The 18662-nt window shown below is 37.2% G+C and overlaps 1 protein-coding gene across 1 annotated transcript in view; it reads right to left on the bottom strand.

Moving 5' to 3' along the window:
• Nucleotides 1-15133, bottom strand: part of DGS1 (dgd1 suppressor 1) — a 77159-nt gene extending 62026 nt beyond the window's left edge. Inside the window, exons 1-3 of the mRNA XM_086452015.1 lie at nucleotides 14700-15133; nucleotides 6830-6944; nucleotides 6519-6722 (exon numbers count right to left, since the gene is read on the bottom strand). Of these exons, the coding sequence (XP_086308141.1) occupies nucleotides 6519-6722; nucleotides 6830-6944; nucleotides 14700-14935 (555 nt within the window). The 5' untranslated portion in view covers nucleotides 14936-15133. The remainder of the gene's footprint in view (nucleotides 1-6518; nucleotides 6723-6829; nucleotides 6945-14699) is intronic.
• Between the last annotated feature and the right edge of the window lie 3529 nt (nucleotides 15134-18662).

The raw sequence follows: 18662 nt of genomic DNA on the forward strand, positions 1-18662 counted from the left end.
AGAAATATTCATTATCAACAGTTATTCATACCATGTCAACACAATGACACACATATTAAAGGAATATGAAGGTCCCCCATTATCAAATCAGTTTTGTAAGTTTAGAGAGTAGCAGTCAACGTGGATGAGATTTGAAAAATTGAGTGAAACACAAGGATACCAAAGGAAAAAAAAAATGGTAGTAAGTATAAATTCTATTAAAATCAACAGGACAGTGAGGGGTCCTCCAAAAACAAAGAAATCCTCGCTAACTGTGCTCCATCAACTTTTGAAAAAGGAATGGTTCACATCCAGTGCTTCTGGGTGCTTTGGAATCAGTGCCAAAAAGGAATTGTTCAGACATAATCTACAAAATTTCTCTCTTGGAGGTCCAACACAACTTTCATTAAATCCTCACTAATCATTCTCCAACAACTTTTTAAAAAGGCCATTGTGAAATCATCCGGGCCAGGGGCCTTGTCCCCATTCATCTCTACCACCGCTCTATGAACCTCTTCCACCTCAAATGACCTATCAAGCCAGTCCCTCTGATCTAAAGATATAACATCAAACTCCAAAAGATCTAGACGAGGGTAACACATGTCTTTATAAAAATCCACTACCTTCGTCCTTATCAACTCCTCCCCTTCAACGCTTTCCCCATTGACTTCCAATCTTATAAAATTGGCCACGTTTCTCACATTTTTTTATAAGCAGAAATTCATTGATAGAGGTAAGGTCAAGCGAGTTGACCGACCAAGCGAAACAAATACAAACCGACTAATCTCTTACAATGCAACAAACCCCCTCCCAATTTCTCACAAGGTCTTCAAACAAAATCCCCCTAAGCTCATAAAGAATTTGGACCAAAGGAAAATTAAACTCAAAACAGAAAAAAATAATAGAATGATGATTAAGACATTTCCCTTCAAAAAAAATTCCGTTGCGCTCCTTCCAAATGCCCCAACAAATTGCAAAAAGGGTTATGATCCACAATATCCTCTTGACCTCGGAGAAAGAGTTCCCAAGTGTTGCCCAAGATTTGAAAAGAGAACGCATTGAACTTGGTAGGCAAGACGACACCCCAAACAAAGAGAAGAAGTGAGCCCAAACCTCATATGTGACTTTACAACGCAACAAAACGTGGTCACTTGATTCATCATCGTTATAGCATAACACAACAATTCACCCCACAGAAACCTCGACGCATCAAGAAGTCCATGGTTTGAATCCTACCAAGCATTGTTGTCTAGCTAAAAAGCGCCACCTGGGAACGCACGTTTGGCCCCCACACGGCCACCTCTGGGAAAGAAGCATGACCCTCAGAGCACAAAGATCGATAGAAGGAGCTAGCCGAAAACAATCCGTCCTTATTCACCCTCCAAATTCGAACGTCCTCTCTCTCAGAGTTGAGAGCTAAAGAGTTCACAGAGCAAACCAACCGACTCCATCTCCCAATTATTAAAATCCCTATGGAAACCAAACTCCCAAGACCCCAAGTTGTTCGAGAAACATCTAAAGCTAGCTATAGGCAACCCCTTTTTAGTTGTGGTCAAATACAAGAGTGGAAACTCCTCCATAAGTGGGGTTTATCACCTTCTTTTAACCAATTTATCCTTGCCTTTTGTTTCCAACACACGTCTTCCATTAAAGCAACCTTTTGAAATTCCGCTCTCCAATTTGTTCTCCTCACCTTTTCATCCAAGTTGAGGATTTGTACTTCTTCTTTCTTATCAAGAAATTTTATATCCTCTAAGATTGTTTTTTTGTTCTCCTCCACCCTTCCAAATTTCTCCACATTCCATATTTTGATTTTTTTTCTGAGTGCTTTTAGTTTTTTTCTAAACATAAGACTTGGGTTTCCGTTAAGCATAAACTCTTTCCACCAACCATCTGCCTTTGGACAGAAGTCTTCCTGAAGGAGCCACATATTTTCGAATCTAAAGGGTCTTGGTGTAGTTCTTCTCATTCTTGCTTCCAACAAAATTGGATATGATCTGAGATTGGATTTGGTGTTCCAGATTGAGCTATGTTCCCAAAACGATTCGCCCAAACACCCAATACAAGAAACCTAATGAGTCTCAACAGTCTAAGTACCCCTTGATTATTCGACCAAGTGAAAGATCTACCTTGAAGAGGCAAATCTTCCAATGCTAGCCAAATCACAAATGCCCCAAAATCCCTCACTCTTCGAAACCCGACCTCCACCCAATTTTTCATGAGCAAACCTTACAACATTACAATCCCCCCCCATACACCACAATATATCCCAATTGCTATCATTCACTAAACTTTGTTAGACCATACACTCCCGTGAACGCCCACCTAAAATTATTATCAACAAGAGAACACAAAATTGACACCGAAAACGCCCCAACCAAATTTTCCTTCACCATCAATTTATTTTCCTGCCACATAATTATAATACCACCCAAAGCCCCGATCAATGGTAGATAGCACCCCCCCCCCCCCCCCCCCCCCCAAAAAAAAAAAAAAGTTCCTTAATAGTTGTCTCATTACAAACCTTCAATTTTGACTCTTGCAACACCACCAAATCTGGATTGTTCATCTTTACAATTGCTTTGACTAACGTTTTTTTTTTTTCCTCTTATCCCCTAGACCTCTAGTGTTCATGAAAGGATTTTTAACATTACTCAACTCGTAGGGACCCCTTGAACCAAAATCCTTTGGTGGGTGCTTGTTGATATATCTCACTAGGCTTTCCACCTCCTTAGCCAACCTCTTACCTTTATTATTTGAGGCACCTTCCACTGCCCACTTCTCATTCAAACCCTGCCTCTCTTTCGACTCTACAACAACACCTCAACCAGATTGATGGTTGTCCAAATTGATAGAGAAATTCAACTCTTCCTTACCAAAAGTTACTTTCAAAATTAGAGAGGATAGATCATGGTTCTCTGTCTCACAAATCTCGGATTTAATTGCAACATCCGTCACTTGCGTGGATAACCAGACTAACATCTCCCTCTTTTTTTCCACTCTCCAATATTCATCTTCCAAATCTGAAACTTCCTATCGACTTAATGGAGCCTCTATTAGTTGTAGGGCACCACACTCCCACTTCCCAATAATCCCAGAGTTGACTTCGTGAGCCTCCTCGTCAAGGTCTACAAAACTCGCCTCAAACAAGACCAATTGATTGGACTTCTCAGGAGATACAGAACATTCCTCCTCCCTCTTGTCAAAACAATCTTGTAATTTCTCAGAAACTGATAAATGGGTTTGGGCACTCGAAATTTCAAAAACCCTCCTGCAATCATTCACAACCGAAGAGGACCACACCCAACAAACTCTATAGAAAGGTGATATTACAACACTGACGAACAAAAGATAGTGACTAGAAAGGAAGAATGGTAGACAAAATGGAAAGCAAATAAATTTTAGAGTAGGCAAGACTAAACCATCGATTGGATGCCAAAAGGAACCATGACCCTTCACCCCCAAAGCCAACATACCAAATTTTTGTCCCAAGAAAATCAAAGAGTTCTTCGCCAGCAAGTCTAAATCTAACGACGTCGATCGGAATTGGTAGCATGCATCCCCCTGTTTGAACAAAACTTCCCAGGTTGCCCTCTTGAACAATGTTCGTGTAGCCAGAATCCTGGATGAGATTGCAGCCTGAGTGAAGACCTCGTCAAAACCGAAAAATTTCACCACTTTCTTAACACCCCGCCACGATCCTTCCTCTTCCCTGACGTCCCCCTTCTTTGTTAAAGAAATTTCAATATGAGAGTGCTCACCCAGATCTTTGCTAAAAGCCCTATACATCTCAAATCCAAACCCACACATTGGACCACGAGATGTACCATCTTTTTCTAACCCGACCCCAACAGGAAAACCCACACCAATACCACTTATTTTTCTAACCCAATGCTTTTTAATGTTCTCGCGGCCCACTTAGGTCTTTGGCCCAGCTCGCGAAGTGCTAACTGTATTTAAGTTCCCAGCCCAGCATCTACTTCAATTTACGAAGTTTCTGGCCCAATTACTTCCTTTTTTGAATTTGGGCTTACTATGTCTTGAAGTCTACAAGTCTCGTTTTTTACGATTCAACCGTCCATGTGTCCTTCCGAAAATGTTGTTCTCTGAAACCCTCCCACGTGATGCCGACGCAACAAAACAGATGTTCTTTGTTCCCAAGTAGCTATCCTGTGGATTTTGGCCTAACGAAAGAAGCTTCTTTCCTTCCACACACGACCAATGATTTCTCACCTGACGTCTTCCTAAACTCCCTTTGCACAACTGCCTGATTTGAATTTTCCCAAGCTTTTTACGCATACCACCTCCCAACCTCACTCCCCACTTAGACCTCGAACCACCACGTGTAGGTGATTTACCACCCTTTCTGCCTTTTTTGAAAATTGAATTGACTCTAGCCCCCAATTTAATAGCTAACCCTTGTTGACTTGTGTGATTTGTTATTCCCATGCCAAAAATGATCCCATCAGGCTTCGTCTTCTCTAACGAGCCCACACTTGGACCAACATGCGCTTCCACATCCCAACAATATTCTATTTCTGAAAGCATATTTCCTGTTGGATCATCCACCCTTCCTCTTAGTCCATTCTTTCTATTTTCCAAACTTTTGGTCCACACAATTATCTTATATAAGGTCCTCCCACACTGCACCTGAATCAAACGAGGAATTGAGGCACAACACACTGCAACTTTAATTTTTGCCACCTGAAGAATGTTTATTATTCTTGTCGCTTCGTCCACTTCTATTAGCCCACCAGAGCCCTACCAATAACTTCTAGAGAATCATAATCCCAAAGAAACATTGGCAACCCCCACAGTTCTACCCAAGTTTCTCATTCAAACCATAGTTTTGACACCCCATTACACAACGCCCACCGGTAACGAAATGAGATTTGAACCGAGCCAACTCTAATAGATTCAAGAGAACACAAGAAAATTTGGATCTCCTTTGATTTGGCCAAGAAAATTCTCTTTGGTTCCATTTCAATCAAGTGTCCCTCTATGTTAGCTAAAACTTCAAGAGCTACTCTTACATCTCCCAACAATGAACTTCAGAGGCTTCACAGAATACTGCCCACTTCCATTCTCCAACACCTTTATCCTTGACTAAAACCATATTATCAGATTTCCTGAAAGCATCCTTCTTTTCTTTACCGTCAAACACCCCCGCAATCCCCTTATGGTTACCCAAGACAGCACCCTCTTTGCTTATCTGAAATGAATCATCCACCTCTTTAATTATTTGTACTGAATCATTCACCTTTTCAACTTCTGGTTCTTGTACCACTACGAACAACTCAGTGCCACCACCCATTTTCTTTCACAGTAAACCATCTATGATACTACCTAGAGGAGGCAAAGGTAACACTAGACTACTATCCTCTTTTCCAGCTTCCGCTAGAGCTTCTACCAAATTAGCCCACCCTTGGTTCTTCTTCCCTCTGGGAATAAACAAGGTAGGCGAACCCCTCCCCTCTTGAACATTCAAGATACACATAAAGGAGACAGTTTTGTTTGAACCTTTTTCCGCAATTCTGATTCCAAATCCTGACTTCGACTTTCTCCACAACGATTTCTCAAAAGGAAGATTTAGAGCTTGACACAGAAAATCTTGTAACCAGAGCAATTCCTCCTGAGTGAAATCTAAAGAAAAAGATCCTCTTTTGTTAATTTTCCCCACAAAGACAAAAAGTTTACCTCTTTGCCACATTTTTCTCACTGAAAATCTTTTAGCTTCCACCACGAAACTCCAACCATCCTTCAGCTTCATAACTCCGGCCATTGTACGAGCTCCTTAGTAGTAAGAAATTTCCTTAGCTCGATCCATGGCAAGTTTGCGTGAAGGAGATGTTAGAGAGAAGGTTTTTGATGGCTCACTAGTTCTTCAGCATGGCAGGTTTGCGTGAGTATAATTATTACAACCATGTAACTTAATGAGTGTTGTCATATGTTATCTGACTCAGTCTCCGAATTATGTGTCATAATTGTTTTAGCATTTTTTCCCTTTTAGATAGGCATTTGGCAAGCATGGTCTAGGAGTTCTTAAACAGTTGGTAAGATGGACTAATAACAAAATACAGAAGGGGGATTTCGACCAAGGGCAGCAGCGGCATTACCTTCACACTTGCCTTAGCAATTTACAAACTTGATTGAATGTAAAAAAAATGTGATTATGTGCATTTCTCTGTCAATATACAATTGAGATGGTTCAACTACGAACTTTGGATACTCAAACAATAATGGGAAGCAAAGTATTCCCCTAGAATTTCATGCTGAAGCCGACTGATACAAAAACCATAGAGTACGTAATTGGCTGTATTAGGGGAAACTTAAAACTAGGTTAGTTACATAGGATGAAAGGCAGTCAATGTGGCAACAAATGAGCAAGGTACCTTAAGGCAAGCACATTCAGAACGGTTGATATCCAATATTCGGTAGTGAGAGACTGACGGAAAGAAGAAAAAAAAAGCACTAATAGTTGTAAAAGCTAAATGACAAACTGCAAAAATTGCCTCCATTTAGAAAACAAGATCACATACCTGTGCAAGAAATGTAGCCAAGCATTGGCGTAGACTTGTTAAGATGGCTATCCTCTCAGATATATGAGAAGCTGCAGAATGACAAAGATGTTGTAAGGGTGAACCATCCCTGACACACCCACGTATCAACTGAACAGTTCCATCAATAAAGGCACGTGGACCTCTTTCAAGAACCATAAAGTATGCCTTTCGAGCATTTGTTCCCTGAAGCACAGAAGATGATGAATATAAGCAAGCACAATTCAATGGGAAGCAAACCAGCTTGTGGTGTATGGTACTTAACAGTTGCTGTTTACTAAACATATACCAACCTCTGCTCTAGACTGCCAAAACTGCAAACTTTTTTGAATGCTATGCAAACTTGATAAAATGTCATCCAAAATATCCTCCAAAACATCAAAAACTCTAGATTCTTCCGTCAAAATCCTACAAGTGTCAAACACATGATTATTCTTTGAAGATCTGATTTGGAGGTCCAATACGTGAACAAGGAAAGGTATTTGTAATAAATAAAAAGAACTTATTCATTATGCATCTTTCATTCTTATGGGAAATAAAATTCTTTGAAGGCCTTTGAGGCCTAGCTTACAGCATGGTTTTCCAAAGCAGATCCTGAAGACTCAAAATGCACATGGGCCATACAGCTCATCCACCGAGACTTTAGAAAAAGCATAATAAGCCTTTGTCCCTTGCACTTCTTGGATGCTCATGTTAGAGAGTCACTTCACATGCATATGTTGGTGTTCATAATTTTAGATCGTCATACTTTGAAACTCCAAATTTGTAATCATTTTTTCCCTCCTCTCTATGCTAGACTAAATAATATGTAAGAGGGCTACAAAACAATCTCCTTTTCCACATGTAATTGATCAACAGTTCTGTTCATTATTTTTCTCAAATTAGCAAAAACTATTAATTGATTATCTATAGCATTCATCTAAAAAGGTGTACTTATGCCTCGTGTTTTGGGCCCTTGAAGAACCTCACAGCATACATCCACGTTCAAAAGCAGTGGTTTAAGTACCTAGACTTTGATAAAAGTACATGTGAGGAATACAAGTTTTTTTTCAGATGTGTAAATATATAAAACAAGACAATAATGTACAAGAACAAGGGAAAATATAGTAGGTAACAAAAGACAAAGCTACCGAGCTAACCCATCTTCCTAATCACAAGATCAAGATTCATCAACCCACAGATCACAAACCCAGACATGAACATAAATACACCATCCAGAATCCTACTTGCAACAGGTGCCTGAGCAACATTTGCTTAGTTGTAAAGAACTCAAATATGCATCCCACCAATAGGCATATATAAAACTATGTTCTTCAACCAGCCTTATAAATATACACGCACCTTGCGACGGGTAGACATAGTGTACTGAGACTTCATAAGTAAAGGGAGTTGGAAAGAGTGGATTGCAACAAGAGCCCGGATGAACAAAGTGCGTTAAAAGGCACCATTTAGAGCCAACTCCGGTTCACATTAACAAAGTAGAGAGTGATGCAGTGACCAGACCAAGATAGCACAAAGGCCTTTATATCAAGTGATTTACAGCAAGGAACACCCAAATAAAACAAGAAAAACCCAAACTACACTCCTGAATCCTTTTGGTGCCTCCACTAAGGAATTAGATGGCCACTAATTAGCTCATTATGCCTACTGATAATTGGGGTGTACGTGTCATATATGTAGTCTAGAGGAGGCGGGTTTAGACAATTCGGACCAATGATCCTAGTCATTGACACTAATAGGCCATATACACATATCTACAAAACTTGGAGATGAAGAGTTATTGGCTTAGAAGGGTCCATCAATGAAGTAGGTTGGAGCATGATGATGAGATTAACAAGCTTAGAGATGATCAGGTACTGCACAAAATGGCTTTGAGGAACAAAGGTTCAAAACCAGACTCGAGGAAGGTTTCAATCATGGTTAAGGAGCAAACAATCCATAACAACGCCAAATCCATTTTCTACTCGGAATCTCAGTTGCATACTGTCAATTTTATGATGCTTGAGTTGGTCCATACTTGAGTTTTTCCAATGAACCCTACTATCCTTCCATGAGACAAACCACTTTAGGTGAGGATCAGGCATAGGTTGCTCCAAAAATGTAGTAGTTGCATTAATCATCATATTAGGAAGACTAGACTTGCAAACCACAATTTTTACCAATGCTTGAGTGGGTGGATGGGGCAACTTTTCAAGGGAAACCACTAGAAAAAATTCAAAAAAAAATAGTCTGAGAACAAAACTCACCTTTTATATCCATATATTCCTTCCAAGCTATCAAATAACTTTAATAACCTCCAAACTCACTATCATGGAGTAAAACCACCATAAAATTGAATATGTACCTCTATGTATACGTCATTTGCATTCCGGACTTGCAACAAAATGTGGTATACAGCTCAATCGAAAGAGAGAGCAAAAAAAAATTAGCTCTATTGAAACATTCAAAGTAGCGTCAATGCTTGTCCCCTCACTAACTGTCATTTGCTTAGGCTTCAATGAAGGCCTTGGCTGAGACTAACCTAATGACAGGTCACTTACACAAAGGCCTCTCTTTAACAAACCAATAGCTCTATCAAAGCACCATAGGCGGACATAGCTGACCAAAGAGCATAAAAGACCAAAGTTTACCAATACGAATAGATTTTTCTATACTGAATCACTTGGTAGAAGACTCGCCAAAATCATAAAAATTGTTTACATGGGAGAAGACTCAGAGGAAAGAAGAGTGGTTAACACTAGCTTAACCTTAAAGTTGGATCACAAATGCATAGCAATCCCTTGATGTTCTTAGGTTCAAGTAAATCTGAATCAATCATGCAGTCAATCTTTTTTGGGTAAGTTATTACTCCTTGGGAGAGGATGTGACCCATATATTCCACCCTAGTAAACCCAAACATGCACTTAGGATCTCTTTACATTAAGTTGATGATTTGCCATATTAGAAGAGTTTGGAATAATGATGAAGTTGGGCATTCCAATTGGAGCTATGAATTAAAATGCCATAAAAAAAGATAAGGATGAATTCATGTGGGTGCTCTCAAAATGTCATTCAATAGTCTTTGGAGCGTAGAAGGGGCATTTGTTAACAGGAATGGCATAATTAGGAATTTGTAATGCCCTTCGTGCATTCTAAAGGCCATCTTTGGAAAATCTATCTCTCAAACATTTGGTGGTAGCCAGCTTGTAAGTTGAGCTTTGAAAATTACTTGGCACCATGTAGTTCGTTTAAAATTCATCAACAATGGGTATTGAAAAGTTCTCTTTAGATATCACCAAGGAACCAATAATCTACGCATATACACCAAGTACAAAATATTTCTCCAAACAACGAGTATCGAAGAGGGATAAGGACTATTACTGTAATGACCTGAAAATCCAAAAATGTATCTCGAGGAAAGAATTTTAGATCCGTGCATTAATTTAAAAGTATAGATTCTTAATTTTTAATATTTGAGGAAAATTAACTTTACCAATAGATTTAGAAGGATCGAGAAACATATTTTAGCCTATAAGCACGCCTAAATCTGAAGTCGATTGAAAAAGTTATCAAATCCTTGAGTTTCGCATTAGATATTTTCCCAACAGGTAAACGACACTTTAGAGACGTAATTTAAGATAACCGATCATACCATTAAATTCGTGTCGAAAAATCACCCGAAATAGAGTATAAGTTTGTCCAATTCGGCATTCGGAAAAAACAATTCCCAAAATGACAAGTATGTCCCAACTTAAGTTATATAAATATCTGAATTCTATTAGAAAAATCAGATTTTTCTTATTCTCCTTTCCAAAAAAATCTCAACCCTTTTCCCTCGATATTTGAAACTCAGATCTACGCCAAACGAGAACGATCAAAGCTTAGTCGCATAAAGGAAAGTTGTTCCTCTTGCCGAGGGTTACGCGTGGACGCAAAGAAATTCGATTTTCGTCAGAAGAAAAATTTGGAGATTGGCCGGAGGCAATTTTAAACTCCGTTCAACCGTTGAATATAGCTTGAAGTAGGTTGCCTTCCCTTCTACCTTCTAGTTATACGATAATTTCATAGAAAATCCATGTGATTGTCGATAAATCGATCGTTTCATTAAGTTTATACATATTTGAACGATTTGAATCATGTTGGTATACTTATTTATGATTGGTTTTAGTTCATATGATGTAATATAAGCATTTTATAATTGGTATAATATTTGGATCGATTTTGATCGAATTTCGACGAAAAATCAGCAATTCAGAAAAGTATCCAAATGTTGAGTTTGGTTCTAATTTTTTTTTTATTGCTTCCATATAGTATGTATACCCATTTCCTACCTTTATTTCATTAAAAACAGTTAAGTATTACTTTAAGTTCTTTAATAAATAAATAACCCATTTTAAATTTCGACTTTACAAAAAAAAATCATTTTTTCAACACTTAGCCAAATTTTCACAAATTTTCAGCTTTTACGTCTTATGGTTTTATCTTTGTTTCCGAGTCTTTCGACTCAACCCTAACCATCGAATGGAATTGGTTGATGCTCTATGGATTTCGAATTACTTTAAAGGTGACATTATTTTGATAGATATGTAGGAAATTAGATGATAGATTGATCGATTTAATTGATGGATAGATAGAGAGAACGTATGTTCTCGACTGATTGATGGGACAGTGCCTCAAGTTCTACGTAGTGGCCATGCCACGTAAAACGTGATAGATAGATAGAGGGATGAGATGGTTGATGGATGGAAATGACATATAACTGTCACTGGAGGGCACTACCAGACTTTGTTTGTATTTTCGATTAAAAGAAATGATATATTATATACAAAATAAACTATTTTGTTTACCAGTAAAGGTTGTAGAAAATCCATAAAGAGTGACGCGTTGCTGTGTATCCGGAAGCGGCGAGTCAATCTAGGATAACACTAAATGTCATATGCTCTTCGGTAGTATGGGATACCTTAGAGCATATTACAGCTTATGAAATCCTGGAATTTCTCCTACTTATTTCCTGGGGAACGTTGTGTGTAAAGGCGGTCTCTGTATAGTGTAGAGCTAGGCGGGGTTCACATGCATTGCCTTTTGATAGGCTTCGACGCGAGGGGTCTCTTGGGCTAATTAGTGATCACTTTTAGTCTGTAGTCGTCAAACGGTCGACCTCACCGTTAGTTGAACTCAGTATTGAGTTCTTGGTCAACGGCCAGTCTGAGCCGGATAAATGATCATCCAACCATGGTATGCTAGACCAACCACAAAATCAGATTATAACGATAGGATTCCACATCGGAAGTTAAGTTTGGAATATCGTATTGTCATATCCGAGGCGGTTCTATCGACGTGTTCCTCTGCTCTCTTATCGATTACACCGCCGTGTTCTTATTATGTATCTTTTCCTTATTTTGTAATGATTGATAAATGTTTTCATTTAAAAGATGCATATGTTACTTTAAATGATTGAAAATGATAGATTAAAGTTATTATAACTGTTTACTAAGTATGCTTAGACATTTATCGTATGTTACATTATAAAAACTTGCATCATTTAATTGTTCTGATGATTACTTGTGCATGTATGACTCACTGTTAGAACGGCGTTCATCCTGCTGAGTAACATTCCCTTGTTACTCACCCTATCCTTCACATTTCAGATTATTCAACTCTTGAAGAGCCGTTATTTGAAGAATCTTTTGAGGAGATCCCTGAGGAGGATCAGATTGATGTCTTGCCGCCGCCATGTCTTTGAGGACTAGTAGAGGATCCTAGCGATTTTTGGTTGTAGATAAGAAACATGTTAGTCTTAGAAATTTTTGTAATTCCATATATTATGAGACTGAGGACTTGGATGATATCAGTGTTTGATGATTGTTTCCGCTTACTCTAGACTCTCGTATAAATGTTAGTTAAATGTTTATTCCGCTGCGTATATTTTCTTTTCATAAGTATTAGTATTTGTGAATGTTCTATCAGGTTGTGTGATTGATTACCTCACACTTCGAGATTCTGACTGATGAATCATAGGGATTCGTGTTGAGATTCCGGGTCGTGACAATTACTTGGTTATATGATTCCCAAAAATATTTCTTTTACACTCTCAGAGGAACTTCCCCAACTATATCCCAACAAGTCTAAAAAAATTCCATCGAGAAACCATCTGGCCCCGGAGATTTCTCTCATTATATCCAACATCACTCTTCTAATCTCCTCACCCTCAATTGTCCTTTCAAGCCAACCATTTTGCAAGGGAAATTGAATCAAACTCCAATAACTCCAGGATCAATCTATCATGGTGATCTTCCTCATAAAGCTTCTTGTAAAAATCCATGATTCCTCCCTGGTCACTTCATGAATTGGAAGGTTGTGCCCCAAAGAAGAAGGAAGTCTAGGAATCAAAGGGTTTAGGTAGACAAATTTTGTTTTACTTGAAAAATGATTATGGAGGTTTGGAGAGAGGAGAAAAATAGTTTACGAAGAAAAGTCATTCAAGAGAAGTTTGGAGAGAAAAGTTTGGGTTGGGTGAGCAGGGAAGTGAGAAATTCTTCCAGTTGTGATGTTTGGAAGGGAATTGTTAGAGTGAGTCAAGACTTCAAGAAGTGGATTAGGTTCAAAGTGGGAAATGGAGAAAGTATTCATTTTTGGGAAGATAAGTTGGACGGAGATTATCAGCCTAAAAGTTAAAAATCCCATTTGACTCCTCCCCCATGGGTGGCTAAACATTATTCAAATAATATAAAATTGTACCTGCCCAATGGAATGATATGACAATCCACATGGCATTTGTACACATGTACTTCCAAAGGAATGTTGGAGCACTTACCTTAGCTAGCTAGTTTTTCACCGCCAGCTACCATAACCTCAAATTTACTCATGGCGAATGACATATCAGGCTAAAAGTTGTGCAAGACGCATGCTTATACGGTTAAGAGGGCTTCCAAAATTAAGAAAGATGTTTACAGATTGCTTATTGGCCAGTCCTCAAAAATGCTTGGTGCAAAGGGCCAATAATTCAGGCAAAGCATAGACTGACACGTGTACATCCTTCTCAAGTTCTCCACACTTCTCCTTGTGGTCCATAGTATGGTTATCATCCATTTCAAATCTCTCAACGATTGCATGTTGAGCTTCGCACTAATGACTCAGGTTGCACTTGTCATCATAGTTATAACATAGGCCATATTTGCACCTTTCAAAAATCTTTGTTGGGGTTAGCCAATTAACCGTTTGTGTTTATAATTGTTGATGTTGATCGAATCTCATGTGTTGCCAGCAAACTAAGACCCTTTCTTCCTCTAGAAGTGCTTAGCAATAACTGTGTATTAGGCTACTAGTTTGGACACATTGAACCCCAACCCGACTATCATCCCTCAACATGGATACAAAACAACTAATCAAGTATGATTGGGTAGGCATGAATATGATACCCAATTGGCTAGTTTTTTAATTGGGTTTGGTATTCTTGCAGCTCCCAGTATGACATAAATTGGACAAGGCCCCTAGGGGACCATCACATTGTAATGATCCAAATTGTAAGCAAAGGGCCTGCTATCGCAGCCCCCTTTTTCGTGAATCAAGGCTACCAACCATTTGCTCGTCAGGAATTCAAGTGAAACATTGAAACTGTTCCACTAGATGTATCCATCCAGCGGGTTCCTCACTTTCGGAATGGAGAAAATTGATTCAAATCGCTCCGCTTTGAATGGTTGTAGCTTTGTAGAACCATTTCATGGAATATCACCCGAACTTTCTCTTTGCATTGGAATCCCTAATTGGACAACTTAATGGGTTCTCAACATGTAAAAGTCATGCCTCATTTGTTCGTTGATGGATTTCAGAGAGACCATTGATTCCATGAAGTTTTTCTGCGAGTCTTGTCAAAACAGCTTGCCTACCCCATCATGATCCCTTAAATTCACAAGTAGAAGCCATTACGGCATGGTGACTCTTAACACGAGTAATGATACCGGCGTCTTGAAGCCAATTTAAAGTTTAATAAAATCAAAACAAAGGGGAGAAATAAGGAAGAAAATAAATACGATCAGTTCGATATCAACACTCTCCTGTAGAATTCATTTAATTTCATAATACCTTCTAAATGGATTGTAATCCATTAAAAATGAACTGTAACCATAGGTCCATAACGAAAGATCAGTACATAACTATAAAACTTACGAGAGAGATAGAGCTTACACAGAAGATTCGAGTGAATTTGAAGGTAATGGGAGAGGGAGCCCTGGTTTGCGTCTCCAAGATCGGGCGCGAGATTTTCGTAGAAAGAAATATGAAATTTTCGCGAGGATTATATTCGAATCAGAAGATGGAAATAAACCACTGAAACTTCTCCATAGGTGACTTGAGTAAGAAGAGATTAGGGTTTTTAAATCCATTGCTGCTTCGTTTCTAGGGTTTCCAGGTGAAACCGCCATGAATGCTTCAATCCGAGCTCTGCAACTAATTTTTTATGTTTTTAAAATGGTTCTCGGTAGGGTATAAATGGGAGTTTACGTGAGTGGCAATTTTAATTTTTAAAAATTATTAAATTAAGGTGTTTAAGGGAACAAAATTGTCGAAAAGGTCTCGATTCGAAAAGCCAGCAAATTTCCTAGCGTGCACAACGGTAACGGCATGCCTTGACCATCGTGGGTCGACTGAGATTTTGGAGACCCGCAATATAGAAACCCCACGTGATCCTTGGTCCTCATAGTATACCATCTCCCTAATTTTTTTGTCAAAACTAATTTTTATTTTTATATCTATTATTGCACAAGATCGAGTTATTATAATTATTTTAGTATTATCTAACACTTTTTTTTTAATAATACTTCTTTGGATTTTATCTTTTAATTAAAAAATAAAGGTATATTACTCACATAATAAATGCATTTATTATGTTGATATTGAATGTCTAAATTTTTATTAAAAAAATATTTAAATCAAAAGTTTAAAATACCTTTAATATTTATTGTGTAAATAAGCATTTATTATGTAAAAGACTAATTTACCCTTATCTTCTCACTAAAAGACAAACTGTGGAATATCATTGAAAAGTAGATTTGTTAGCGTCCTTGAGGTCTTCGATGTTAGTATTCTCCAATACACAAAACTTTACTATTATAGTAAGAGGTGGACTAGAAGTGGAGTGCGATCTTGGGACCCTCGATTTGCAGACCTTTCCACTCTATTGGTCCACTTATTTGTTCACAGTCCCTTTTTCTCTCCTTCATATTAGGTTTTTTCCTTACCAAAATAACCTTATACTAATTAAGAAGAAAAAAAAAAAAAAAAAAACAAAAAAATGAACATATCTCAACCAATTCTCTCTTTTCCATATTTTCATATTTAAAAAAAAAATTACTTAAAGATCCCAAGCAAAGAGACTTTTTTTTCTAATTAGTCCCTAACTTTTAGGGGTTCTCTTAATATTCCATTTAGTAAAACATTTTTTGTAATTAATCATTGAACCTCACTCCTCGCATTTCTCACAATTGAAATGTTGAATGTGCCCTAACCGTTCAAACTCATTATTTTCATCCAAAAAAATGGATTTTCAACATCTCAATCGAGTTTAGGAGACTTTATTCTGACGTAAAGGATTTGAGAAGAAAGAAGAAGTCATTTTTCAAGGGGATTTTCAAGTATTTTGAATACTTATGTCAAAAAGTAGAGTTTTTTCAATTTCTTACTTCTTTTTTTTTATGAAAAATGTCAAAGATGGGTCTTTTGGTTTGAAATAATCTTAGACAGATCGTTATGTCAAGCTTTTAGTCAACCTTGCCATGTATTAGTCAAAAAATCTCAAGAAAAATAAACGAATAGGTTTTAGAACATCAAGTTTGACATTTTTTGTCATTGAGTTCGATCTCACCTCCTCTCAAATTGGATAAATCCTTACAAATTTAATTGAATCTTCTCTCCTTGTTTTTTTTTTTTTTTTTGGTTAAAATGTTTTGAAGTTACAATGAATTTCCATTTTAGACAAAGGAAATTTCACTCCCTCTTTCAAGATCTCAAATCTAATTTTTTATGGTTAATCTTCCGATCCATTAAATAAGAGTTCTTCCCCTCTATTTATAGAAATCATAGGGGGGGAACTTATAGGTTAAGTCTTTTCTAAAATAGTAAAAATGTAAATGTTAAGCAATGTTCAAAAATAGTAATGCATAGAGAGTAAGTATGGGTAAACTTATTTTTATTTCATTCATGTAAATTGATATTCTTGCAAGACTTTGTAAACGATCAATGTATAAAATCGTATGTACTTAGCTTGAATATAGTACGTCAAAGTTAAATTCTTTTGAAAGATCAAGTTATTAGGTAGTTTCAAGAAAATTTAAATCCTTTTGAAGATCAAGTGCGAATGAGATTTTAAGAAGAGTGAAGAAAACACTCAAGTTCAAGGAAAGTCAAGACTAAGTTCAACTCTCGTCAAAATTTGAAGTAATGAAATTCAAGTTAGTATGTGACTGTTCTTGGTCGGTCGTCCGAACCCATGGTTTAGCTCATTACTTATTTTCTTCTCTCGGACGACGAACTTAATCGATTGACTTAACCCAAAACTTGATAACTTCTCTTTTTATTCATTTGGGTGACCGAGTCTGATCGGTTGACCGAACCCGAAATTTGATGACCTCGCTTTATATTCATTCGGGCAACCGAACCCAAAAATCTCATAGCTCTCGAGTTTTGGTCACTTAGTCTACCCACTCTCGTTCGGTCAACCGAGCACTTAGAAACTGTTTCACGACTTTTTCATATTATGTTTCAAACGATCATATCTTTTGAGATTTATCTAATCTTTCAGTTTCGTCAATTTTGTTGAACCATCTAGATTTTATTCTAATTAGTTAGGGTTTCTCTTCTAACCCTATCTCATATTATCTTCTATAAATAGGAGAGAACTCTCAGAGCTTCTCATCAAATTAAAAAGAAAAAAGTAAAATTTCTATAGATCTAAAAGATATTTTTCACTTCTTTCTTTTTCTCCCTTCTCCTAATAATATTTTGAGTTAGAGAAAGAAAGAAAGTTGTTAATATTGGATATTCTTCATTAAAGATTTCTAGTTGAGAAATCATTCAAACGGCTTAGGTGAAAGTTCTTAGCAGAGTTTTTGGGTATTTTCTGTGTAAGCGGTTGTAATTCGAAAGCATTGAATAAAAAATATCAACCCAAGATTTTGAGATTTTCAATTATAGCACCTCCGAAACACTAACACAAACCCCATATCCAAGGTAATAGGTGGCACCTAGAAATTTCAGCATGGTTTTATTTGTTTATGTTAGCATTCCAAGACACTTAAAAACCTGATAAACTAAATATAACAAATCCTACATATATATATGCCAAAAATATACAAGCAGCTAAATTTTGAACTTTTGAGATTTGGGTTTTTAAACCATTTTCCATTTTTTTCAAATGGGGAGTAAATTTTAATTTCAATAAAGAACTTAAAATAAATGACACTTACTTAAATGTTTTTATGAAATGAAGGTGGTTTTTATATGTGAACACCTTAACAAAGCTGAAGAAATTTTTCAAAAAATTTCTAACAACATTTTGCAAAAATCGGTGGGAAAATTTTCATGGACTGGTGGAATCGGCAGCAAAGGAAAAATTACGAATTTGCTATGTAGTCTTTTGTGTAAATTTTTTGGATTCTTTCACTATTTCTTCGATCAATTAACCCACCCACGAATCGATTGTTAAAATACAATAAAAACGCATCAAACATAAAGGTTTTGGTGTGAATTTGAAATAAATGAAAACAGTTCTACGTTTTGAAACACATTACAATTTTTTGTTAAAAACCTAAATTAATTTTCACAATCTATGAATACCAATAGGAATTGAAAGTTCCCTACCGAAATTCATAGTTGTCAAAAATGATGAGATAACACAGAATCAAGGTGAGACAATATGAAAGTTAATGATTGACAGTTCAAAACTCAAGGTTGGATAATCTTAGGTGTGAAACAATTGGGTTGGTTGTGAAACTCTCGATGATGGAGTTCTCCCTTCTTCTACGATGAAGAACGACTCTCCTTCTAGTTAGAGAAAATTCCAAGTGGAACGTATTGAAATTCACTCACTAGTTTTTTATGAGAAATGAAGATCAAAGGTTGTAGAAATGTAGAGTTTGACGACGTCAACAACTT

The sequence above is a fragment of the Akebia trifoliata genome, chromosome 8, assembly GCF_017979445.1.
Source record: "Akebia trifoliata isolate Shusen 1 chromosome 8, ASM1797944v1, whole genome shotgun sequence".
NCBI classification, from domain to species: Eukaryota; Viridiplantae; Streptophyta; class Magnoliopsida; order Ranunculales; family Lardizabalaceae; genus Akebia; species Akebia trifoliata.